The 27996-nt window shown below is 40.1% G+C and overlaps 1 protein-coding gene across 3 annotated transcripts; it reads right to left on the bottom strand.

The window, feature by feature from the left end:
* Positions 1-336: 336 nt before the first annotated feature.
* Positions 337-27996, bottom strand: HEPACAM2 (HEPACAM family member 2). Of its 3 annotated transcripts, none has more exons than XM_045007144.1 (10): positions 27913-27996; positions 20362-20712; positions 19103-19387; positions 15793-16089; positions 8512-8637; positions 8403-8427; positions 8243-8280; positions 7586-7659; positions 5898-6007; positions 337-505 (listed from the first exon to the last, which is right to left on the bottom strand). In XM_045007144.1, the coding sequence occupies exons 1-10, from the start codon at positions 27989-27991 to the stop codon at positions 496-498; spliced, it is 1395 nt and encodes a 464-aa protein (XP_044863079.1). In that variant the 5' UTR covers positions 27992-27996; the 3' UTR covers positions 337-495. The 3 variants fall into 3 exon arrangements, with proteins under 3 accessions (XP_044863079.1, XP_044863081.1, XP_044863080.1); XM_045007146.1 differs by lacking the exon at positions 27913-27996 and adding an exon at positions 22657-22779; XM_045007145.1 differs by lacking the exon at positions 337-505 and having other exon boundaries at positions 5894-6007.

The raw sequence follows: 27996 nt of genomic DNA, 5'->3' as shown, positions 1-27996 counted from the left end.
AAAAGGATTTATTTTTCAATCTGACACATTGTATTGTTCATTATTGCCAATGTGCCACAGCTTCTCTTTTAAAAGTCCACGTCAATGGAAAGTTTAATACAAGTTCCTTTCCATGTTACAATATAACTAGCAAGGAAAATCCTCTGGTCTGACTCCTAGGCAGCAATCCCAGACTTAATGATATAGAATTTATTATCTATATTTTCTTTTGGCTCTGTTTTCTTTTTGCAGTTCATAATGCAAAAAATTGTCAGCAATTAAAAAATCCCAGCTGCTTCAAGAAACCATTAGTTAAACAAAATCAATAACCAAATCCAGTATGTTAGGAGCAAGAAAGAAAAAAGAATGGCTAGATTAAGAAAGTATTATCATTTCAGAAGTGCTAGCTTAGTCCTTTTGCCATTTTGAGAGCTGCAGACATTTGCTTTCCATTTCCAGTAAAGACACAGAAGTTAACATTTGCATTAGGATGTCTTGATTGCTGTGCTTGCATCTTCATGTACTTCTAGAAAAGAACAGAACATTGATATTTATGCAACTTACAAGTGTAAATTTTCAATATGATGAGCTGGGGTTTAGCAGAATGATGCTCATTAATATGGTTGTATGACTAAGACACTGTGCACTCTGCTGAAGATTTACCCTGAGGAGTCAAAGTAGTTGTGGCTCAATGAAAATGGTACGGTACTTTCCAGAATGGTATTGTAGTAGCTGACGATACTGATAAGTTGACACCGATATTGTTCTCACAAATTCAGGAACTGACATTGCTTATACCTTTAGAATGTCTGTGGGTAAACTGTGGCATTAATTTAGAAGAGTAAAAGTTTTGATGGTATTGTGATCAACATTCCTGTGTGTGACAAAACATAACACTAATGCAGCTCGGCTTCTTAGTGATTGTCTTGGTGATGAAAGTGTAGTTTTGGTGCTATATTAAAATATCCTTTCATTGTAAGAGACAGAAGAGTTCTTTCAGACATACAAATGTGCAGTTTATATGCTACATTCATATCATCACTATAAGCCACACTGACCCTGAGTACCCATGGGTTACTAGCATCTCAGCAAGGGGCACTGGCTACCAGCTCAAGGAAAGAGGGCTATGGACAGAAAAAATACTCTTGGAGAGGGAGAACTTCTAGAGACATTTTTACTGGGTCCCCAGTCCATGATCATTTTCACAGAGACTCCCACACATTTACATTTTTTCAAGACAACTTTCTACCCTTGTATACTCGATACAGTTTTCACTGTGGTAGGATGCCAATGGTGTGGTGTAAATTATGAGGTTAGCTATTTGCATTGTGTTTTCACAGAGAGGGACTGACTGAGGTACTGAACGTGAGTAACAGAACAGTCAACCATTCCTGAGTCTCAGAGGTCTCGTTTCAACAGGGTATGTGCAGTGGTGAGACAGCCCTGGGCTGGGCAAAAATTATGCCACTCCAGTTAATATAACACATAATCATGGTGGTTCTCTGGTGAGATCTCTCTTTTAGATGCTGCGAATGTTTCAGCATGTTCATTCATTATCAGTAATAATGTACTCTACCAACTGTTAATGACTAGCAGGGACATGCTGAGTCAGTGCAGGCTCTCACAAGCCTAGTGTTGAAATGATTGGGAAATATACAGATCTCCACTGCTCTTTGGCAGTCAGCGCAGCAGAAATTTGTGGCATAATAATGCCTGATGTGTGTGTGAGAGAAAGTGTATATGAGAAACCGAGTTGGAATGAATGTGTGTTTTTGCTTCATTTCAGATGAAGATTGTATCAAAGTTATAACAGCTTTCTCCTCTTAGATGAGATACAAAGTGTGAACTTTCACCAGTTGAAAGCTTTGTAAACTTGAGCCTGTTATTGCCAGTTTCCCAGTTTCGTGTGCAGCAGAATGATGTAACAGTTTTTCATAGATATTCAAATTCAGTTGAAGAGATACTGAAGGTGCATGAGAAGTTTGGATGAAAGGTTGTGTTTTATTAGACAATTCTTTTTATGGACCCATTCAGGCCCTCCACTAGCCACGGATGTCAGATTGTGTTCTGTGGTTGTTTACCCAAGGGGGGTGGGTGAAAGCAACTTCCTCAAAATGGTTCTCATGTTTTTATTTTGATTCTTTTTGGGGTTCTGCAAAGTATGTGATGTGCAATGCCTAATATCTTGAGGAAATGGCCACTTTTAGCTGGAATTTTCCAGACTATTGTTAACTTAAAGATTGCATCTTTTCAATTTGATTGGCCCAGATGGTTGGAGCCCCATTCGTTCTTCACACCTGGCTTTGCCTGAAGACATCATACGGAGGTGTAAGGTGAAGCAAATGATGACCACAACTATAAGAATGAAGGTCATGGCAGAAGGTGGTCAGTGTTCAAGCATGAAAAGAGAGAAAGCCAGGAGTGCAACATTCAGGCTTTATTCCTTTCTTCATATATACTGTCCTCTCTCATCAAGCAGTTTTTGCAAGTCAAAGCCTTGTAGGGTATGTTTACGCTTGGAGCTGGGGGTGTGATTCCTGGCTTGAGGAGAAAATACTTGCACTAAGTCTCATGCACTAAAAGTAGAATGTAGTCATGGCAGCACAAGCTGCAGGACAAGCTAGTCACCCTGCATGCCCACCTGAGATCCGCAATACGTACTTGAGTGGCTAGGTCATCCTGCTGTTCACCCTGCCATGGCTACCTTCTATTTTTAGTGCACTGGCTTGATGAGAGCTAGCACAGGTATGTCAGCTGAGAAACACACGCCCAGCTCCAAGTGTAGATGTATTCCAAGTTCCTAGACATTACCCTATACGTAAGTGTACTATCCTACCATAATGCCCCCCTATTGGGAAGCTCTCTATCAGAATAAAAGGCCTTGTGTTTTTTCGGACCAGCAAAGACACCTGAAGAAGCTAACCCGCCTGCCTTCCCAGGCTGGTCACCTATAGAAGGAAGAGGGGAAGACTACTGCTATGGGCTACACCAGCCTGAAGTCTCACCATTTGTGAAACTTTGCTAGCATAAGAATGGCCATACTGGGTCAGAGAAATGGTCCATCTAGCCCAGTATCCTGTCTTCTGACAGTGGCCAATGCCAGATGCTTCAGAGGGAATGAACAGAACAGGGCAATTTCTAGTGATTCATCCCCTGTTGTCCAGTCCCAGTGCTGATCCATCTATCAGCCTGGTCCTGCAACTGCAAAAGCTTTGATGACAACGTGAGTCCAAAGACTGAGAGCTAATGAATCAGAATCCTTTAAAAAAAGTATTTTACCTATTTCTTTTGCCTAAGAAGCTGGGAGAAATCCTAGACTTCTACTGTTTTAGGGCATGGCTGTGTGCATGCATGTGTGAGCACCTGTAACGCCCCAAGGGAAAATGCTAGAAATAAACATTCCCCAGGTTAAAATCACACTAATTGCTATCTCTTGAATGCTACTTATAAAAAAGTGCTGTGTTGGAATCCTGAGAAATTGTAAAACTCCTATATGCAAATTATTATTATTATTGTTAAACTTTTGCGGATCAGACAGTTTTGCGGATCAGACAGTTTAAGAACATAAGCACAGCCATGCTGTGTCAGACCAAAGGTCCATCTAACCCAGTATCCTGTCTTCTGACAGTGGTCAATGCCAGGTGCCCCAGAGGGAATGAACAGAACAGGTAATCATCAAGTGATCCATCCGCTGTCACCCATTCCCAGCTTCTGGCAAACAGAGGCTAGGGACACCATCCTAGCCCATCCTGGCTCATAGCCATTGATGGACCTATCCTCCATGAACTTACCTAGTTCTTTTTTTAATACAATTTTCACTGAGATTTCTGCTGGGAGGGGCGAGATGAACAGCTTTAGTCACCACTGTATTATTATTATATATTAATATTATTATTTTATTATTAATTTGTATTGTCATAGTGCCAAGGAGCCCCAGTCATGGACCAGGATCCCTTTGTGCTAGGTGCTGTACAGACACACAACAAAAAGACAGTCCCTGCCCCAAAGAGCTCACAGTCTAAGTATAAAACCACAAACTACAGACTGATACAGACAGACCTACAGGAGAGTACAAGGAAACAATGAGACTATATTGGTCAGCATGATAGGCAGTGGTCTCAGCAGAACAGCAGCCTAACCACTGTTAAGTTTTTGTGTGCTTCATGGCAGAGGAGAGTTTTAGGGGACATTGAAAGAAGCTAATGATGTAGCTTGCAGATGTAGATGCAGATGTGTGTGAGGGGCAGCATGGGAGAAAGCATGAAAGTGCCTGTTTGAAAATTTAACAAGTGGGAGATGGAGGCCGGGATAATGATATGATGAGAGATAGGAGCTGACCTTCAGTGCTGCATGAGAGATGGGGATAGGCCATGAAGTGCCTTTGAAATGAAGACAAATAGATTATGTTTGATGCGATAAAGAAGATGAAGCCCGTAGAGGGATGAAAAAAGAGGGGTGGCATGATCAAAGCAACGGGCTAGGAAAATCCAAGGAGGAAGCTTTGATTGGCTTTGAAATTGTAAATCAAACATAACCAAGTATTTGGGTCTCAGAATTATGTTAGTTAAAGATGTAAACCTGATTATACTGCCAGGATTAAAAGTTCTTTAGTTGGGATATGCACAAATGGGCAGCCACCTTCTTGGATTCCTGTTTAGGATTTGAAATAATTGATTATGTGCTGTACTAATTGCAAGATCTAACTAATTTGATTTTTATATTAATTTAATACCTTTTTTGATTAATTGATTTGTTGATTTGATTTTAATTTGATTTCAGTTTGATAATTGTATTAATTAGTCCTTAGTTTAGTAAAGTTTGTAGTAGCTTAGTCCTAGTGATATGTTTTCTCAACTTTTTTGCTTGTTTATTAATTTTAATACATGTATATAAAGAATATTGAATCACTTTTCTTTCAGTAAGCATCCTGGGCCAGAACCATTCAGAATCTGAGACTTTGTCTACACTACAGGTTACTTCAATATAACTTAGTTGCTCAGGGGTGTGAATAATCTCTCCTGTCTGCTCAGAGGCTCTCCACAACAAACACTACAGCAGTGCACCTGCATCAGTGCAGTTGCACTACTGTAAGCATTGCAGTGAAGGTTTAGTCTGAGTAAAACAGCTTTTTTACTTAAGAGCCCATTTGGGTCTGTTTAATTTAACCTCTTTGGCTATTACATTGAAATTGGTTATTCCTGCACTAATTGGAATGGTTGGCACAGTTTCTTGCCCACTACAAGCAAGTTCAGTGCCATTCCATCTGTCACTCCACAAGAACACAACTGACTGCACAGGGCTGATCATCAGTACAGCGGAATTCAGTTTTGGCGATCACTGCTTATATTGATCATTTGAGCTATAGGAATCAGAAATTACTTTCCCAAAGCCCTTTTCTGTTCTGATGGTTTAGCCCCTTGCTTATACTGATCACTGAAGCATTTGGTTGTAAGGACAAGCATGGGACTCATTCTCCTGATTTATGCACTACTTTAAGGATCACTTGGCTGCAGATTAGGAATTTGAAAGCTTGCAACAGTGTCATTTCTAACACTAACCTGCCTGGACATGAGTTCTGCTAGGCATATTAATTCTGGCTTTGCAAAATGGAAATTTTCCATCTGTGCTGCACTTATTTGAGAAGTTTTGTTTTCTAAATCTTGTAGCGATAAGATAGTGCAATCAAAATGTGGTTGTCCATATTTATCTTCATAACTAAAAGAAGGGTTTTAGCTGTGATGCTTGGATTCAAATCCAAACTTCCATGAAGTTCAGGCCATGTCTTCTTATAACAGATTCTTTTGCGCTCCCTCAGACTCTCACTAATTTATCAACATGTAATTTACATAATCTTACCCATCACTTCTGGATTTGTCTCTATATCTTTGGGTTACCATATTAGTGCATATAGGACTTACTCTTGATGGTCTTCCTGTTGTTCTGGAATATGCTGAATAACTTCATAAATTGTACTGTGTAAATCCTGCCCTTGGACAAAGTTAGAGCCAGAAACAGGTTGATTTGGAACCTAAAAGTAACAGGCAATATTTTTGCTATGAGTACAGATGGGAAAAGCTGGAGCAGGAACTAAATGTATAGAATAACCTTCCCGCCCCTCCCCGTCCTCCCTTTTTTTTTTTAGGACAGATGTTCTCCACTGATTTTGTTCACATTGCATAGCTCAATTTAATTTGTTTCAATTTGATTTTGAGGAAGGGAATTTTATCATACTTACGATATGGCATTTCACAGACATAAATGCAGTTAGAAACCCGGAAATTTTAGGATGCCCCTACTGCATGTAGGATAAAAAGTGCTTTACATTACTGTACCACAAATAATAAAGGGAGAAATAAGCTGGTGAATAAAAGCTGGGGACAAAGGACAAAAGTAGTCAGGGAAATGGTTCAGGATACATTTAAAAGAAAAAAAGCTAAGAAAATCAGGGAAGTGTGCAGTCTACATAAGTCCAAGGAGAGCTGCAGTGAGCTATCATGAAGAATGTACTAAAATGTTAAATTTGTTAATGTGTTACATATAACAATTTGTCCTTACCTCTTACATCTACAACATCTAGATTCAACCCTCATCAATACAGAGTTCACTCAATCTGCATACTCCCTATTCTGAACTATTCATCTTCCACCTCTGTGTCCCTTTCCTACTGACCAATGTGACTGCAGTGGGTTAAATACTGATCTCAGCCACACTGGTGTAAAGCCAGAGTGACTGCACTGAAGGTAGTGGAGTGGCGCCAGTTCGGGAATCCATCCCACCACCTCTAATTCTAAGTCTCCTTCTTTACTCTGTAAGGCCCTGACTCTGTAAGGTATTTAAACATGTGTCTGACTATGAGACATGACTAGTCCACGTGAAATCAGTGGGTCTACTCGTGTGTTAAGAACCTTGCTCAAGTGGGTCTTAAACCCCTGACTCCCACCCTAGTCCTAATGTCCCTCCTACCTTCGTGAGTACTCACAGATGCTCTTCCTCCTTCTTTAATGCTTTCACCTTTGGAGTGGCTTATTGTTATCTAGACACTTGATGTTAAAAATTGTTTTCCTTGTCTACACTATAGGTTACTTTTAGTATAATTTTCGTCACTCAGGGATGTGAATAATCCACATCCTGAGCGATATAAGTTTCATTGACCTAAGCACTGGTGTAGACAACACTATGTCATGGGAGAGCTTCTCCTGCTGACAACTTCTGCCTCCGCAAGAGATGAGAGCTATATTAAGCCGATCGGAGAGCTCTCTCCCATTGGCTTAGTGCATCTCAACCACAACCACTACAGCAGTGCAGTTGCATCAGTGCAGCTGTGCTGCTGTAGTGTAGATGTAGCCTAAATGTAGGATTGCTTAACAGAACTAACTTCTTTGCACCCCTTTGAACCTGGGCATGTCCCTGCTGCTTACCACTGATGTAAATAAGCACAGTGAGTAACAGTACTGATGAATAAGCCATTGAAAGATCTCCAAAGAGGTATCTCCTGTGGCCCTTTTGAGCAAGCTGCATAGAGATTCTAGTGAAAATACTACATACATTTAGTGAATTAAATAGAGCCTTAATTGGTTGGCTACTGGTTTATTGGTAAAATGCATACCGTAGGAACACCAGTGGGGTCAGGAAAAGCAACAAATTCATATATTCCAAAGTCATCCATAGCATTTTCATGCCCTAAAATTAAAAAAAAAAATTAATAGGTAACATAAATGCAAACAAGAACACTTCATTAGGGATGGGCAAACTCATTCGGCCTACTTTTGAACCCCTTACTTTTGAGTTCGGAGACTGTGAAAGTTCTGCTGTCTTCTACTGTTCCACCCCTACTAGGGCAGGCTCATTTCTCAGAATGTAGAGCAGCCACACTGATGTTTAAACTATGCTTGGCTGCATCCAAGGGGCCATTACGACATTGAAGATAACTGGAGAGCAGTAATACTCTGGCTATCCCCCTTCACTAAGCCACCTTTCACATTGTCCCTACGCTGGTCTATGAGGAGCAGTTCCTTACGCTGGGGAATACCCATGTAGCTAGTGAAGCATCTTTGTTGCTGCTCCATGGTCTGTGGAAGGAAGATTCAATCTAATTTAGCTAATCTATTTTAGCATTTATATCATGCCCATCCCCAACGTATCTGACTACTGAAATGATCTAATACTCTTCCCCCATGGCACTATGAAGAGGCCCAGCCCTGTTCCTCTGGAACTGGAGTGTTTGAATTTGGCTTTATCCTCCCATTTCGTTCTTTAGAATTACCTGAGAATGTTTGTGCCTTTCTGTAATCTGCCCCAGGCCTAGAAAACATAAACATGATTTTCAGTTTGATCTCACAGGCGAAGAAAAGAAATATAGCCCGAAACGAAAAAAACTCTTTTGGGGAAAGACACAAAGCCATACGAATGATTTATTTTACTACCTGCTCTGCAGCTTCCGTTGTATAACTGAAAAGAAGAGAGAAAGGAAAATCAACCTTTTTGTTATAATGTCCAGAAAATACATCTGGAGTGTGTTTAAGTTTCACTTACCTTTATGTGGCCGATATCTTTTCCATAAGAATAGAAGGGACATAGATAGGATAAAAAATAATGAAATTCCTGTTATTACTGCTAGAGATGACAAAGATTTTCCTTTCTGGGCAAGCCTCTCCAGTCCTGTGCCAAAGAAGAACAGATTCATAGCCTTCATAACTAGTCCTTCACTATATACAACATGTTATTTCATCTTAGCTGAAGAAGAGTCTCCAGACATGATTTGTGGCCAGCAAACCTTGCACACAATTACTGTAAACTAGATAATACACACTTTCCAAAAACATACCTGAAAATGGCAACTTGGTACAATAATTATGTGCATTTCAGAAACCACTCCAAAACATGTATGGTACCAGGAACTAGGTGGAAGCCACTATGAACATTATGGCAAACAGCACCAAATGCAAAAAAAAGTGCATCTCAGAAGTATTTTTGAATTTAGCTCCACAAGGAAGTATGTAAATAGTCCTATCCTATGCACTGGGAGATGGAGCCCCAGAGGGAATAGATCATTTGATCAAGGTTACACAGGAAATCAATAGTGGAGTTGGGGCTAGAAACCAGATTTTCTTAGTTCAAATCCTGTGCATTAACTGCAAAACCCTTCTTCCTATGTAAATTGTTATTATAAAATATACACTTTTTATGTGCCCATCACCATAGTATCTAAGCACCATGTACAAGATTCAGATACATCAGTTCTGGAAGACAGCCAAATTCTGTTTCCCTCCCTGAGTTAGTACCACTTTCTAAATAGAGATACTTTAATTAAAATGAACTGTTTGAGTTTTATCATTACCTTTATGGTAGTATACAGTAAACAAAATTATTAGACAATAACATACTATTGGACTATCGTGTCTGCAAATCAAGACCGGAATTTGACATCTACTAAAAAGTTCTCTCCTAAACATACAGGGGGATATCCTGTCCCCATTGAAGTCAATGGGAGTCTTGTCATTCCCATTCTGCAGAGTTTCTCTTTTTCTAAGATTTGTCCTTTATCAGCCATTTATTCAATAATGATCGCAGAATCATTTCTTGAAGCAGGAAGTACAACTCTGAAATGCAGAGCCAGATTCTGGCTAAGGCCTGCATAGGTAAGAGGCCTTGCAAAGATCTCATCAGGAAGCATGGCCCCTGAACCTTACTAGCATTCCATTTGGCACTAGCTGTCTCCTACTCTTCTGCCCTGGCTAGCAGGATTAGATGGGCATGGAGCAGTGAGCCCACTGCAATCTCTTAAAGGGTACCAGAGCTACCCTCTGGTGTGTGCTACCAGGGAAGCTCAGGAGGAACTTTGGCTGACTCAGGCGGTATGCACCTTGCAAGTTGGAGCCACAATGCTGTCTGTACAATACCCAGCAGTGCCCAGGGCAGAAGTTTGCCTTAGTCTGAGTAATATATGTAATAGGGAGTTTGACAAGCACTTTATAATCTACAATTCAGAAAAAATCAGTAGTTCAAGTGTTTTGGATGCACCATGAAATAGGGAGAACGTTATTTATAGTTGTCTCAGGTCAAGAGACTGAACGTCTGGTTTTATTATTTAACAGGTAAGTGGGGGTAAAGCTGATGGTAAAGACTTATTGTAGCTATCTGATCTAATTTCAAGAGGATAAAATGGTGTTTCTCCATGCAGTTTCATTCTCCCATGCGTAGCTGGAGGGTGGCCACATTCATTAGCTCTTGTTATAGACACTGTCTTCCGTTTTGTTTTGCAGCTATTTTATGTTTATGTATAGCATGAAATGTTGCCCGGAAAGACCTGGAGTTGAACTTTGCCATTCAGTCTCCAAACCGGAGAACTATGGACTTCCTCATTTCAGTCACTGCACTAAAATCAAAACCATCAGGGGAATTTTTGTTGGTAATTTAGTTTTTTGGCCTTGTGTGTGCCAGTGCACAGGCCCTGCCCCTTCCTCACCCACTTTGGGGCACTGATTTCCCCCATGGGGAAGAAAAAGGAGAGCAGTCTCTTTGCTCCCCGGAGCTCCAGGGCTGCAATTCTGCCTGGTCATGACTCATAGGATACTTTCTCATGTAACAATGTTCTTACCGGACATGTGATATGATTGTTTTTACAATGGAAACATTTCATTTTGTACTCCAGTTAAAGAATCAACAATACTATATTAACAGACCATTCTGACTGTCAGTAAGTGCTGTGTTAAAGCCATCTCAGCACTATGTTGGGCCTACGTGCTGGAGCCGCATACTGCATATACAGAGTGGCACATATACTGCAGTGCCTAGATATAGTGGGAGTCATAACTTAATTTCCTTGTCTTGGTTTCCATGACTGTGTTTCAAAAGGTTTGCGTGTTAAGGATATGTTTACACAGCAATTAAACACCCACGACTGGCCTGTGTCAGCTGACTTGAGCTTGTGGGACTTGGGGTATGAGGTTGTTTAATTGAGGTGTAGATGTTCGGGTTCAGGGGAGGGTTCCAGAGCTGAGGCTCCAGCCCAAGCCCAAATGTCTACACTGGAATTAAACAGCCCTGTAGCCTAAGCCCTGCAAACCCCAGTCAGTTGACATAGGCCAGCCACAGGTGTTTAATTACAGGTTAGATGTACCCAAAGACTCTTCATCTTGGATTTAACTTTGAGGAAGCCAACACATGCTCCTGTTTGCAGCAAACTGCATGTAAACAAAATCTGTTGTGTTCTCAGAGATGGAATATTCCACTCCCATTATATTTAAATAGAAAAGATTTGCATCCAGTTTTTAGATAATCCTTGTTCTTCCCCTCCCTGTAGCTCATTAGGTCTCCATTTTGGAGCAGACCTCTGAAAAGAACTGCAACTCCCTGGCAGTACTTGTGCTGGGTATATTTTCCAGTTCACGCATGAAAGCTAACTTGCCAGGTACCAGTGCAAATGTTATTTGTCTCTCAAAGTCTGTTCTTAGTTAAATAAATAAAATGAAATATCTCACCAAGTGCAAATATAAAAGAGATATGAGGTATCCATGGCATCACACAGCGGCAAACGTGTTTGATTATGTACAGTAACATTATAACCATATGCCATAGCTTGTAAAGTGCAGTGGTTCCATTTTGGCATTGCTAATAGGGTCAAGAATTATAATGACAGTAATTAGCAGACTGTTTCCAGACTGAAGGGTGCCAGTCAGAAATAAAGAATGACTGTGGGAGAAGTGAAACCAATGTGGATTAGGAACAGATGCAGCATTGCTCCCAGTAGTCATGCCAAATATTAAAAAAAGTGATTAATGGATATATTTTTGGGGTCATATTATATATGATTGTAATAATGCAGCATATCAGTCATCATTAGGGACTGAACCAAGATCTCCAGAGCTGAGAGTATATGTTGCTACAGCTTGAGATAAAGTACTACGTTTCCTAGCTGGCCACTATGACACACTCAACACTGAACAATGGGTTACATATCCAAAAGTATTCTGTTGACTGATGGTTTATTAGTGGAACTGTTCACAAAACTCTAGTTTTATAAACTGTAGCACTATCCGATGTGATATTTGCTATTCTTCAGTGTTAAAAAAGCCCCAAGCTTGCAGTCAGGAATTTGAAACAACATTATATGATTTAAGTGACTAATCACATATGACAAATAACAAATATCAAACAGTTGAAGTCAACAGTTTGCAAATGAGACAAGGAAAAAATTGTTAGCATGAACCATTCTGAGTCCATGTTAATCATGAATATATGTGTAATTTTAGGATGGGTCTGCAAACTATTCAGGAACAGAAATATATATATTCAAATTTGTTGAATAATATAGTCACAATTCATAATTTGATCAATTCTAGCTTTCAGGGCTTTGTACATGTATCAGGGCTGCCGTCTCCTTTCTGCTAGTACAGATGTGGGAATTCTTTAGCTTATTATATGCTGAAGGTACAGCAGATTGGTCCTTGGGCTGGAAGTGAAGAGTGATGTTTAATTCCCAACTCTGCCACTATGTAGCCATATGTATGTCACTTTATCTCTCTGTGCTTCATTTTTGGGATTTATAGATCATTGATAGGTTTGTTGATCAGATTCTCACACAAACTGCTAAATTATAGAGCTCCCTAGCATTAGTACTGCTGATCTTTGCTTCCTTTGCTCATATCTGTTTCTGAGTCACACTAAAGCAAACTTTTTCCAGTGAGACTTATCTGCACATCATGACCAGATACTCTGTGTGTGTGTGTGTGTGTGTGTGTGTGTGTGTGTGTGTGTGTGTGTGTGAAACAAAAATATGTTAAAAGAACCAAATTTAGGTTTCAAAGTTAAGCACTTGAAAGTTGGGAACTGCCTGATTTATGGTTGTGCTACCACCTTGTTTCTTTCCCCGTGTGCCCTACATGTGGCACGGGTCATGTAGAAAAAGTAGCATGTGCTCATATAATTAAAGACAATCCCATAATGCATAAACACAAAGTGGCACTACAAGCTGGTCACTACCAGTTTCCACTATAATGGAAACTTTAAATTTTTAATATTTATTTACATGTGTTTCTACATGAACTTTTCATACTGCTTAGGGGTGAAATTCATCCATTCCTATGTAGATGGGCAACACAGGATCTATGCACCATGTAAATCCACTTCAAGTGTTACATTGGCCTGGGGCTGGTCTTCTGTACAGGACAGCATGTCACCCGTGGTCAGTTACAACGTTAAATATATGAGCATTAATCCAAATGTGCAACAAACCTTCACAATTCCAGCCAGAAAAAGTTCCACCCCATCAATTCCCTCTTTCCCAATCAAAGGTCTCCCTTACCCAGAAGCCTGGGGAAACAGATGAATCTTTAAAGGATCCTTTAAAAGAGTAACTTCATTTTTATAGCCAAATAAAATTCATTCCTACAAGGCATCACTAAAATCTATATAAAAAACAACTGTGTGGTTAACATAAATTTAACATTATTCCTTCTTGTTTCAGTCCTACAAAATAGTCTTGCAATTAGTGCTCAGCACCTTGCAGAATCATGTCCATAATTAGATAGATGCCTTTATTTTAAAATCCAACTCTCTAACACTTCTTGGCTAAAGCAGAACACTTTAGTTGACTGGATGAACTGTTTATAACTGTTCTCTTTGTAGTTTTAGTTGGACATATGTGTACAAAACTCTATAGGTGAATTTCAGCCCTAAGTGCAGAGAATCTGCTGAAGATCTTCTGAAACATCTAAATTCTTTATAAATGCCTTAACTACTGAGGTTTAAGTGTTGTGTAAAACTTTGTGGTCTGTCAGCAGGCAGGATCAAAAGAGGGACTTCTGGAGCTTAGTGCATGAGACTACCACATGAGCTAAATGCCACTGATTGTTAGCTAAAACTATAGAGCAGATTCATTTTATCTCTCTTTAAGTGGTCTCAGTGCCACTAGATGTGACAGAACACCACACCTAGAAGGTGTGCAGGTTACATTTGCACCGGCTCTCTATCTTGGGTAGTGGGGGAGTGGAGACACAGAAAATCTTCCTTGCAGAGTAATCATTAATCAGGTAAAATTACCATTAAAGACTTCAGAGTTTGGTCCCCAGGGAGAAATTCACTGGGTGTGCATATCTTTGAGGCCACACTCAGGCAGAATTCCCACTGAAGTTAAAGGGAATTTTACCTGAATTAAGGAGTGCAGCCTGGGATCCAGGGTTTAGTATTACTGGAATAAATCTTCAGAAACAGGAAGAATGGTATAAAATGGAAAAAGCTGATTATCTCCAAACTGGTTTAAAATCCCATGAGATAATTTAACAAAGGAGATCTGCATTTTTTTAAGTACAACTAAATAAAGAATATGCACCATGTGGACTTTGCTTTTTATCAGGCTTCAAAAACAAATCTCAAAATTGTTGCTCATGATTGTGAGTGTTTATTTATACACACAGATACTGCAGAAGTCCTGGTTACGTTCACTTTCAGGAAAATGCCATTTGTATTCCTAATGGAACACCACAGCTCTGTTTGCATTTCCCCCCTTCTAGTCACCACATTGTTTTATTTTAAACTGTATTATTTAAACTGAAAAATTGTAACCTGTTTTTTGCCAGGGTGTTTGAAAGCATGGAGCTTTCATTTGTGAAGATTACATTAAATCCATCTGAACAATAGACACCTGCTGTCCTTGTTTATCTTAATAATAAATGTATGAGCTCTTTGTCTGGTACCAGCAAAACAGGTTTGTGAAACTTTCTAAAAGGCAACAGTCTGACATCTTGCTGTACATTAGTAATATGGCCACATTATCTGAAAAAAAAATCTATTGTTCCTTAGTAATTAAATTATTAACCACCCAGAAAATATGTTTTCTAATTAGTAATGAAAGGCAGTAGATAAGGAGATTTCAGACTTCAGCAGCATCGTACCATTTACAGTTGCTTTTCATTGGGATTCTCTGACAACAAATTGCTTTGCAGTCATTTAATTTTGGCATAGTGTTATATAGGACCTAAATCTATCACATATTGAAAGTAAAGGAGAAACTCCATACGTCAGTACTTAGCAATAAATCTACATAAGAACACACGGGGCTAAAAATAACTTCCATATGTATCTTGTAATGAAACCTTTGATTCACCAACACCTTTGTGTTTCTGCAAAGATAGCTTGTATTAGCATCACACACTAGACTAAGACGTCTGTTCTACCAAGTCCCAGAGACCCTTTTGATGCCCGTGTTTGTTGGTCCCTAATTGGCCATTCCAGCCATTGTTGAATGACTAGAGGCATCACTTCTCCATACCATGTGCTGGTCATACTGCCTGCAGAGCACTCACAGCCCCTGCTAAGAGAGGGAGTGGGAAAGTGGGCTTTGGAATAGAATCCAGGTACCCTACGTGGCAGTGCAAAGCTAGCAGTCCAGCCTTAGAGCTCACTGTATTTTTGTGCCACTTTCTCCCAGTATAGCTTCCTTTCTTATACTGAACACACTCAAGCAGATATGGTAAAAAATGTGTATTAATTCTGCTTCATGAATTGGTTATTATGGTAGAGAGCAGTGGCATTTCTACTCAAAGGACCAAGTCCATTACAAGACGCAGCTGTGGTGAAATCCTGGCCTTATTGAAGTGAGTGGCAAAACTCCCTTTGACTTTACTATTACTATTGCTAAGATTTCATCCCTGGTCTCTACCCTTTTGCTGAGGACAGGGAAGTTCAGAATATCAAGACAGTGTACTGGTTCATCACCTGGCTTGCACTCCAGTTGCTTGGTTCTCCTTAGATTGGTACAGTGTTTGTGTTATACTAGATCAGCATGTTGTTATGTTATACATTTTATGTTCTTACCTACAGAAGTAATGATCACTGTGAAATGAGTTTCGTCCCGTTTTCCAGTCACATTGTTGTACGCACAGCACATATAATCTACTGTTGTCTGGGCCACTTTTTCAGATAGAACTTCCAGATGGGGTCCATATTTGATAACGTGTGTAGTATTGTCAGCCCTTCGGATCCAGGAGTAAGTATTTGGTGGATTTGAGTCTGCTGAGCAATCAAATAGGATAGCTTCTCCTATGTCAACAGTAAACACCTCCCCTACTTTCAGCCCTTTATCTGAATTAACTGTAAGTCCATAAGGTCCATCTGCATTAATATGAACAACAAAAATGATCATAATGGAGAAAATTAAAATAAAAGAATAACTCTTAAAAATTCCAAGGATAAGTATAGACTTAACCTTTCAAATGGCTGCCGTTACGTTCAATTATTCTGATTAAAAGGCTTCCAATTAATTTAATCTGTCCTTATGTAGATAGATTTGTAACAGTCTTATCACAGAAAACACCCACGTAATATTGATCTGTTTGGGTGAAATTCACCCAGATACTCAGCACAAGGCCTATGCAGTGTTTAAAGCCTTCAAAAATTTTTTAGTGGGACTGAAGCAGCATAGGTAACGTAGTGTAATGAAGAAGTAGGCCTTCTTCTGGTTGTCTGTACAAGGGTGAATTGGACCCTTTATACTTAAATGCCAAGGTTACTGGCATAACTTATCTCTGTTTACACATAATGATCAGTAAAATTGCACTGAAATATACCTATGTAAACATGTATATTGGTACTTACCACACAATACTTGCTTACGGAACTATCCTCCCCTTAGTAAGACATAGCATGGTGTGTCTTACATAACTTCAGACAATTGTTTTTCATAAATGATCCTTAAAGCACACGTTAACCTTCCTCTCATCCCCCTGACTTTTGCTGTGTTCACTTTTTAGTTCCAGGGTTTCCATTCTTAGTGAGCTTTCCCAGTGATGAGCTGCCAAAATCTTAACAACCGGTTCCCTATAAAAAGTTCTGATTTGGGGGGGAGCGGGGGAGGGCCCAGGGGGCTGGGGGCCCCTGCAGGGCCTGGTCCAATTGCCCCACTTGCCTCCTCCTCTCCCCTCCCCTCTGGCCAGCCCTGAAGCTTGTAGCAGCCCCACCACCTTGCCGGGACACTGAAAAAGCAGCAGCAGGACAACTCCCGAGCTCAGCTGAGCTGCCCAGCTGGTGCCGGCGGCTGGCCATGCTGCAGCTGGGGGAAGCAGGGGAGGGGCCCGGGGAGCCTCAGCCTCCCCAGCTGGGAATCCTGGGAGCAACAGGATGATCCAGCCTGCGGACTGGAGTCCTTTGCCCACCTCTGGCCCTTTAACAACCGGTTCTCCACAGAGGTCTAATTTTAGCAACCGGTTCTTGAGAACCTGTGGGAACCGGCTCCAGCTCACCACTGAGCTTTCTCCTGGGCAAGGGGAGTTTTCCAGGAAACCAGCATAGGCACCTTTTCAGGGATCAGAAAACCATGGAGGTTTTTTTGTTATTGGGTCAGGCTCAAAGACAACTTCTTTTTTAAATGCAAAGCAAAACATTCAAAATCTACTAATTTTAAGAATTAACCTGCTTTTTTGCTTTTTTGAAACCATTCAGTAGTTCTCACCCAACACATTACTTTCACTGTCTTGTGCTTTAAATTCTCCCAAACATAGTTTCCATGTAAAAGCCCTTGTCCCCCTTGCTCCATTTGGAGATTGTCAGAAGCAGAGGAATCAGAAACTTCTGGCTAGGTCTAAATTTGTTCTATTAGTTCCTCACAAGACCAGAAGAAGGAAATCTCAATGTATAGAGGCCTGCGCAAATACAAAATTTGTATCCACATCCGATCCACAGACATGGTCTGTGGAGATTTTTGGACATAAAGCGAATATCTGAAAATTTGCAGGACTCTACCAATTTATCTCCTGAACTCAGATCTCCCACATAGTACAGCAGCTTCTGCTGCAGCAGCCACACCATCAGACCAATAAATTCTTTCCCAGTCTTGTATTGATTTATTTCTGAATGAAGCTATTTAACTGCAAAGTGCTTTGTGATGTATTATTATTACAATTAATAGACCAATCAAATAATGCTAATGAATAGGGATGAACAAAATAAAGAACCTTTTTGATTCTGAGTGCAACAGCAGAATAATTCCTTCCTGGGATCGTATATTCTCCACTTCTCTTTTCCAGTATCGTTCTCAGCAGAAATGAGTCTCATGTTTCAGTGAAGCCTGTTTACTACATGACTTGTAAAATAATAAATCACCTGTTCTTAGTAACAATTTACTACTCTGTGGGAACACTTCCAATTGCTCATATCACCATGAGACTGTTATCCATCTAGTTTCTGAGCAGATGGCAGGTATTTACTGTGAGTGACCTTTTTTATCACACAGTAACTCCCCCGCAGCAATGGCATATGGTACATATAGACCAGAGATCGGCAACCTTTGGCACACAGCCTGTCAGGGAAATCTGCTGGTGGGCCGGGATGGTTTGTTTACCTGCAGCGTCCACAAGTTCAGCTGATCGCAGCTCCCACTGGCCGCGGTTCGCCGTTCCAGGCCAATGGGGGCTGTGGGAAGCGGCGGCCAGCACATCCCTCAGCCCGTGCCGCTTCCCACAGCCCTCATTGACCGGGAACGGCAAACCATGCCCAGTGGAAGCTGCGATTGGCTGAACCTGCAGACGCTGCAGGTAAACAAACCATCCCAGCCCACCAGCAGATTTCCTAGATGGGCAATGTGGCAAAGGTTGCCAATCCTATGCCTTTAAAGTCAGTGGAGTTACATCAGTGTGAAAATAATGTAAGTTAAATCAGAATCAAGTCTGTTGATTTTTTTACATATGCTTGTGAAGCACCATGCATACCACTAATGCTATAGGCATAGTAAAAGGTAATGATAACTTTTAGAGATGGTCTTGAACCAAAACCTGAGATCCAAACACTCATGAACTTTGCGGGAGCTAGAAATCTGAACTTGGATCTATGTCTAAATGTCTGATTATAATGGGCTGAACAAAAACCATAAATTTGAAGAACTCTATACTTTGAAATCCCGACCTAAATTCTGCAGTTCAAGCTGATCTTTAACAACTACATAAAGTTTAGCAAGTTCTACATTATATTATCATGGAGAAGGTATAGATGGACTGTTAAAGACCAATCTACCATGAGTGAAAGCCAAAATATAAACCTGAATCAACTGCTTTGTGCCCATTCCATTGTCAGAGGTTCTCTCTCTGGGAAGTTCATTTAGACAAAAGTATGCATGAATATTTTATATACTTACAAAATATAGTTGGTGCAATTATCTCACTTTCCATGGCACTCACAGGATTGGTTGCCAAACAGCTGTAATTCCCCATGTCTTCTTTCATGACGGGGACAATTAAAAGTGTGTCATTGTTTGAGGAAAAGGTGTAACTAGAACTGGCGTGCATAGGTTTCCCATTTTTCATCCACTGGTAACCTATCCTTGTACCTTTTCCAACAGTACAGGTTAATGTCATGTTCCCCACATACTCCACTACTCCCGAAGAAGGTTCAATTTGTACAGCTGGCTTTGTGACAGGAACTGTAAGTTAAAGGGATATGAACAGTTATAAACAAGATTTGCCATTTATATTAGGAGAATGTCATTTACTGCCCAGATGATATAAATGGCATTCATCACCCTTTTAAGAAAGTACTTAGATTTCAAATTTTATGCTGCTAAAAATGAAAAACAAAGGGTCTTATCCTTAGCTGGTCCAAAATGGGCATACTTCCAGTAACTTCACTAGAGCTAGGATGACTTACACTAGCTGAGGTTATGACACAACGGCTAGAAACAAATATTCCATTTTAATTAGGTAGAAGAATTAATCAAGTTCATGCTGCATGCATTTTTCCATTCCCTGCTCTTCTTTCTCTGTGCATGTATAACTCCCACTCACATGAATGAAGATACATATGTAGGAGAAGAACAGATCCATATTCACACCTACTGATCTAGAGAAAATGAACCACTTGATGAAAGTGAACCATGTGAGCCTCTATTTAGGGTCAAACTTTCCCCCCAAACCTTATTATCTTCTCTGTTGGGTCTGGGGCCACCTGCCTACCACCCTCCAGCATCTAGATAGCATGAAATCCTGAGCAGGCAGCTGCCTCCAGAATTTCCTCAAAGTCAGATTTCCAGGTACAGAAAAAAGCTCATGCAAAAGTGAATGCAGCCTCAAGGTGAGTAAGGGTGGCAGAACTGGGCGTTATGAAAACAGATTATTTCCTGAGATCACTATAGTCCATTTAATTTCATAGTAGTTATATGATGCCTACAAACCCAGTTTAATATACTCCCAGGATTAATAAGGCACCAATCAATAAAAATTTTTTGTTGAATAATTAACCATTGCAGTTTTGAAAATAAGAATAAAATTACTTCAGTGAGTTGATTTATTCAGCCAGACTGAATCACACAGAACTGTAGCTGGATTCCAGGTGATTAGAAACTTCACAAAAGTTGTAATTTTATTTGCAGCACTAAAATACAGTATTTTATTGACTTACCATCAACAGTGACTTGAATCTTTTGATTGGCTGATATTGTCCCATTTCCATGGACATTGACTTTTACAATGTAATTGCCTTCATCAGTAACATGTAATGGATTGATCATCAAAGATGCATTAGGTGGTATGAGGGTAAACTTGTGCTTATATTCCAGGTCGGGTACTACTGACTGATTCACAGAGCCGAGTAAATATTTGGGGATACTCTGAGGTTTCTCAAATAGCCATATTATCTGAATTTCAGAAGCTGTAGTGTTGAAATTGTAGTCAACTGTAAGATGGAGTGGTTGTCCTTCAATGCCATGTATAGTATGTGATGGTACCGTCAGCCTTAGCGCAGAACAAATACCTGCATAAAAATGGAATGAAAAAAAAACTAGGAACACTGGAAATTCTAAATGGAAACTCTTATGGAGCTGTGGTCGTCGTGTTCTCAAAATGGTCCTGATCCAACTCCCACTGATGCAAATAGAAAGATTGGTATTGACTTCATCTGGAGTTGGATCAGATTTTATAGCTTGATTTTCAAACCATTTCTCCTATCTTACACAAAATAAAACTGATTTGCTTTAAATTAGATGTCACTTCTCATCTAACAGGCTAGAATATTTTTTTAAAATTTGACAAAACTTAGAAATGGAGTTCTAAGGTTATGGTGTTTGTAATAATTTCCTTTGTTGAAAACGTTCCAAATATTTGTGAAACAAAATGGGTGAGACAATATCTTTTATTGGACCAAGTTCTTTTGGTGAGAGAGACAAGCTTTTGAGCTTACGCAGTGCTCTTCTTTGTCTGGGAAACTAAGGGCAGGTCTACACTTAAAACACTGCGTCGGTGCTTAAGTGAAGATGCTCTTACGCAGAAGGGAGAGAGCTCTCCTGGGTGTAGTTAATTCACCTCTGCGAGAGGTGGTAGCTATGTTGACGGGAGAAGCTCTGCTGTCGACGTAGCATTGTCTACATGGGGGGTTAAGGTTGGTATAATTATATCGCTCAGGGGTGTGGATTTTTCACATCCCTGAGTGACATAATTATACCAATATAAGTCTGTAGTGTAGACCTGGCCCAACTCAAAGTGTCACTGCTAAATACAAGATTTGAACAGATTGTTTCGTATGAGTAGTTAACATATATTTCAAGGGATGATTCAAGGTCAAGTGGTTTCCTCCAGTCATAGGGAGGAAAGGAAATGGGGTGGGGAGAGAGCAGCGGGGAGGAGCTGTTAGCGGGTTTAGATTGTTGTAATAAACCATAAATCCAGTGTCTCGATTCAGTCCATGACTTTTAGTCTCTAGCAAAGTTAAGGCTATAAGTTCCCAAGCTCGTCCTTTCAAAGTGTTTTGCAGGTTTCCTTTGACGATGAGGATGATAGGTCAGATAGAGAGTGATTGTTTTTTGAACAATGATGTGGTATTTTTGTCTTTTATCATTTTCCTGTTTGAGTTCATTTGAGAGTTTAGTGATTGTCTGGCTTCACCCAGATAGTTGCTATTGGGGCATTTAGTGCACATGTTGTGATAGGCATGTGTAGGACCCATGGATCTTGAAAGATGTGTTGGGAGAGGGTGTTGATCATTGTAGCAGTGACGATATGTCTGCAGGTTTTGCATCTGTTGTTCTGACAGCATCTGGTGCCACTTTGAGTTGGTGTGCCCTGATCTATAGGGAGAGTGCCTCTGATGATGGGCTTGGAGAGGTTGGTTGAAGGCCAGAAGCAGGGGTTCAGGAAAGATTTCGTTCAGGATGAGATCCCCATCAAGTATGGGTTGTAGTTGTTTGGTGATAACCCATATGGGTTCCACGGTGGGTGCTAGGTGACAACTAGGGGTGTGTGGTCAGAGGGGATTTTATATCTGTATTGAAGCAGGTTCTCTCAGGGTATTTGGGTGGCCTTCACCAAACAAGGACACTCCATGGGACACTCATGTAGTAATCAGCAGGGTTGGAACGTTTAGATCCACCATAGAGCTATGCATCCACCTCTGCCACTTGAACTAAAGGAATAACTGATAGCAGTAGTAGGTTGTTATCCTCTCTGTGGATCAACACTAGAGGTGATGAGATGCTTTGCCAGTGGGGTTCACAGAAATTGGCTAACTGCAGAGGAATGGTGGAACTCAGGAATCTTGGGTTCCATTCCTGGTTCTGGAGGGGAGTGTGCTCTAGGGGAAACAGACTCTACTGCCCATTTCCCTCAAGCGTGATCCCTTCTGCCCCTTTCCTTCCAACTGGTTGCTGCCCCAGTCCTGTTTCTTTCTCACCCTGGCTCCTTGTCCCCATTCCATTTCCCTCACCTAGCCAATCTCCGTCTCCACTCCTCAGACTCCTCATCCCCACAACTGGGTGGGAGGTGTGTGTTTACCCTGAGAAGTGGAAGATTACGCCAAAGGCCATCCCCACAACTGGATTACAAAGACTTTTTATGTAGAACAAAGGAAAATAAGAGACTTCTGACTGAAAAATCCTATTAGTATTGGAGTACAACGAGAGGCAGGAACAGAGATAACAGGTGATCTTTAACTTGTCCACAGTTAATTCATGGAGAAAAGTGGTTCCTTACATCAGCTTGTCAGAACACTGAGCCACAGTTGAGGAATACCAGTTAGCAAAGCAGAGAGGAGATTCAGGGCTTGGCTACACTTGCGAGTTACAGTCCAATAAAGGAGCCCCTGGCGCACTAGCTCATTACCCGTCCACACTGGCAAGGCACGTAGAGCGCTCTGACTTTGCGGCTACAGCGCTGCTAGTTCTCCACCTCGGTAAGTGGAATAACATTTGCTGCGCCTTGGCTACAACGCACGGGCATTAGTGTGAACGAGGTGTTGGGTTACTGCGCTCTGATTGGCCTCCGGAAACGTCCCATAATCCCCTTAAGTCAAGTGGCCACTCTTGTCATAGTTTTGAACTCCTGTAGGAATGCGGAAATGCCCTTTCAAAGCTCTGTTTCTGACAGCCGGCATGCAAGCCATTACTGTGGAATGCTGTGTGTGTGAGAGAGAGGTGCGGGGAAAGAGGAGGTCTGCTGCTGTCTGAACTTACAAGACAGCATGCTGACATGCTCTCAGCCCCCCCAAACCCCACACTCTCTCCCCCACACATATACACAACACACTCCCTGTCACACTCCACCCCACCCCCTCCCATTTTAAAAGCACGTTGCAGTCACTTGTATGCCGGGATAGCTGCCCATAATGCACCACTCCCAATGCTGCTGCAAGTGCCGCAAATGTGGCCACGCCAGTGCTCTTGAAGCTGTCAGTGTGGACAGATTGCAGCACTTTCCCTACTGCGCTCTACAAAGGCTGGTTTAACTCAAAGCGCTCTGCATCTGCAAATGTAGCCATGCCTTAAGGAAATAACATTTGTTTTCACTTTCAAGACAATGAGCTGCAGGGAGATAGTCTGCTAGGGTGGGGCTCTCACAGGCTAACTGCAAACTTTACTGTTTTCTCAAAATATGCTCTGATGATTTGATCAGGTGTTATCAGTGTGTGGGAACTTGTGTATAACCATAGGGAAGTGAGGACTGAAGAAGTTATCAGGCAAGTTGTTTTGCAAAGATTAATGTTTTATGGGAGCAATGCTGGGTGACTCTTGGCTCTGGAAAAATACACTTCATCAGAGTACAGTCTGAAATATTAGAGCCATTTCAAACATTTATACTTCTAATTAAATTAAAGCAACAGAATCTTATTACGGTCAAACTTTACATTGATGTTACCCTGTCATATTCAAAGAGCTACTAAATATTATGTTGAATTGAAGTCAATGGACCAAATCTTTATTCATTTTTTATTGATGTTCCCATCAGGCAAAAGTTCCATTAAGTCTGCAGTTAACATGTTCCCAAAGGTTCAAGTGACATTTTGTTTGACCTTTTGTTGAAGATAGGCAAAACTTCCAAAAATGCCTAAGTAATTTAGGAACCTAAATTCCATTAAAAGCCAAGGGGAATTCAGTTCCTAAGTCATTTTGATGCCTACTCATCACTTATATTAGGTGAATCCCAGGAATAATATACTATTGTTCACAATAATGATGGTATGTTTGATCGGTGAAATACCTCCAGTGTGGAAAAGTGGTTCTCCAGGGACTTGGAGTTACAATACTAAATATGGAAGTTGGCCAAGATTTAAAAAAATTGCTTAAGTTCAGGCATCTAAATCCCTTAAGTTAATAAGTGGTGCCTAAATAGATGGCCTGAGTTTCAAAAGTGTTGAAGCTCTGAATAGCTCCTATTAAAGTCAATTGGATTGCTGGATACTTGGCATTTTTAAAAATCAGGCAACTTATTTTATAGGATACATCTATACGGCAGCTGGGTGGTGTAATTCCCAGCATGGGTACACACACACATGCTATCTTTGCTCGAGTGAGCACTTATAAACAACAGTATGACCATGGCAGCACAGATGATGGCTCAGGCTAACCACCCATGTAGGTACCTTGAGGGGGTCAGACAGGATTGTATTTAGGTGGCTAGCCCAAATCACTGCTTGTGCTGCCATGGCAATACAGCTATTTTTAGGTGCTAGCTTGAGCAGAGCTAGCCCATGTACGTCTACCTTAGCTGGGAATTACATGTCCCAGTTACTGCATAGATATACCTATGTAGATATACTGACTTAAAGCCTGATTTTAAGTAATCATTTTTGAAAATCTTGGTTGTCTGTTTAATCAGTCACTAGCATGCACAAGTTTTAATTTTGCTCCTGCCCATGATATGGAAGATATCTTTATGAAACTCCTTGACTGCATCATAAAATTTAGGCATAAAAGGCAATATTTTTAAAATGTACGTGTTCTACAGAGCCACAAAATTTTACCTCATGCAGTAATCAAGAATATTCCAAGCTTAAACATGTTGCTATGTATAGCTTGCCAAATAATGCATGCATTTTTCCAGCAACACAGACCTCTTAAAACCAGTTTTTCTGTATTGACTATAAACACGTTCGGTTTTACCAAAGTGACCTCCAGCTGGAACTCAAAGCAATCTATGTTTTGCTTCCATATCACTCTTCAAAGTATTAGCAAGCACAACAGAATCATTGTTGACAGAAAACAAAGTATGCAGCTTTAGTTTAAATAAAAACCATGACTTCATATTCTGAGTTGACTGCATAAACTGAAACCTACCTAGTGAGGTTTCATTGTTCTCTGGATTCTAAAGCACTCATCACTTTATCATCATAAAAAAAGCTAGGTCTGTTTCTCAACTGCTTTGCATTCTGTGTAGTCATTTATCCCTGTGCAAAGTGTGAGTAAAAGGCTACCAATTCTCAATTGATCATTTTTACACCCATTCTGCAAATATGTAAATGCATTTACATGGTGCAAAGCAGTGGAGTGTCAGACCCCTAGTATTTATGGTGCCAGGAGTTCACATACTTTCATAAATCCATAGATTCTGAGACCAGAAGAGACCATTATGATCATCTAGTACAGGGATCGGTAACCTTTGGCGCATGCTTGTCAGGTAAATCCGCTGGCGGGCCGGGATGGTTTGTTTACCTGCAGCATCTGCAGGTTCAGCTGATCACAGCTCCCAATGGCCGCAGTTCGCTGAACCTGCAGACGCTTCAGGTAAACAAACCGTCCCAGCCAGCCAGTGGATTTCCCTAATGGGCCATGTGCCAAAGGTTGCCGATCCCTAATCTAGTATGACCTTGTGTACAGCAGAAGCCATAGAACTTCCCCAAAATAATTTTGAGCACATATATTTTAGAAAAACATCCAAACGCTTTGTCATTTGGGTCAGAGAGCGAAAGCACATTGTTTACACATTCTGTTTATAGGGCCAAATTCTGCAGTCCTTAACTGAGCAAAATGTCTGTTGACTTCCATGGGAGTTTGGCTTGACTAGTATTTAAGCCAAAGCCCACTAAAGTAATTGGAAAGGCTGACATGGTATTCAGTGGACTTCAGATCATGGCCTCCAGGACAGGAAAATTTGACCCTTGTACTGATAAAAAAGACAATTAACAAATGAGGAAGCTTATAAAGGTCTATATCTGAGAATGTATGGTATGCCTTCTTGATGTATGTGTCTACTGCAAAGTATTATATTTAAATGCTAATATAAAAGTAAAGTTTGATCTTCTGTAGGGTTTTAGTCAAGTGGTCTAACAAAGATTAATACAGATAGAACAGCAAATAAGAAATATCAGCTTTTTGTATTCACTTAAAATATGGGTGTTATTTAAAAAAACTCAAACCAATAATCTTAATATTGGTGGCGCCATGGTACTGGGAGAGCACAACTTCGTGGGTACAAACCTACAGACCAACACAAACTCTCCTTCACTCCAAATGCTGACCGATGAAATCTAGCAAAATAGTCTACAATATATTGAGTTCACAAAGATATAGGAAAGCAATGTAAAGCAAATATCCCTTACATTTAGATTACATGAAGACACAATACTCTTGTAATGTTACACATTCCTTCTGTTGGAATTACATAAACATCTAAATAAAGCAGAAGTTAATTCTAAAAAGCTGTAGAAGAATTGTTGGAGAGATTAAAGTAGAATTTTATCTAATATCTAATCACAACAGACTCTTATGGAAGTACATTGGACATCCAATTTTATCCAAAATGCATAGTTAACAAATATCTGCTTATAAAAGTAACACCCAAGATACTGAACAGAAGGTATTATTAACGGTAATACATTCTCCAGTTCACCAAGTGACAAAGTTAGAGCTTTTGGTAGTGGTTGTTACAAACCTCTTCAGCTTTAATAGCAAAAATATTTTATTTTCCTTTTATGCCAAAACTAAAATCATACTTATGCCAAATGGTGAATATTAGAAAAAAAATCCTATTCTTTAGGGTGTAAAAACTAAGAGTGCAAAAAAAAAGTCAAACTACAAGATATTTCCTTCAATTACAATTTTCTGTGAAATCTTTCCCTCAGATTACCAGGGGAGGAATTTGGTTTTTTTTTGGTCAGGAACTTCCCATATCAAAATATCATGCCAAAATATGTTTAAATCATGCAGTCTCAATTTAAAATATTTACAATCAAGTATTACATGGAGGGATTTAAAAAAGAATGCCTTCACTGTCAAGCAAAATCAAGCTACTTTCCAAACATATTTTTGAACGGATAATAGCAACAACTTCCATGCTAAACCTTGACCTCACCCTGCTAACCTTTACTCATGGTAAGTCCTTACTCAAATTAGTAAAGGTTTGCAAGATTGGTCCTGGTGAGAATTAATTATTTTCATCTTTGTGGTGCAGACATTAAAAAGAAAGTATAATGTACTGTAAAGTACTTAGTAAACATTAGAAAATGTCTCACACAGTCAATGTCCATGTTTTACTTACAGATTATGTACAATATTAGTGTATGATAGTTTACAGACTTTCTGCTTTTCTTTCTAAAACAAGATCTACTATTGGGTTACAAACTTGTAGGCTGATTTTTTAAAAATCTGACAATTTAACATAGTAAATCCATTAATTTTTTTAAGTATAAAAATGAACCATGTATCCAGAGTGAAAAACAACAACCATAATAATACATACTGTATCTTACCTAAAAGCAGAAAATATATATTGCACTGTAAGTCACAAAATGTGTTGCTAAAGGGCTCCATGAAAGCATCCTGTCCCATGCAAA

Source organism: Mauremys mutica, chromosome 2 (assembly GCF_020497125.1).
Source record: "Mauremys mutica isolate MM-2020 ecotype Southern chromosome 2, ASM2049712v1, whole genome shotgun sequence".
Classification (NCBI taxonomy): Eukaryota; Metazoa; Chordata; order Testudines; family Geoemydidae; genus Mauremys; species Mauremys mutica.
Note: the sequence above shows the minus strand (reverse complement) of the source record. Positions and strands in the feature narration are given on the sequence as shown.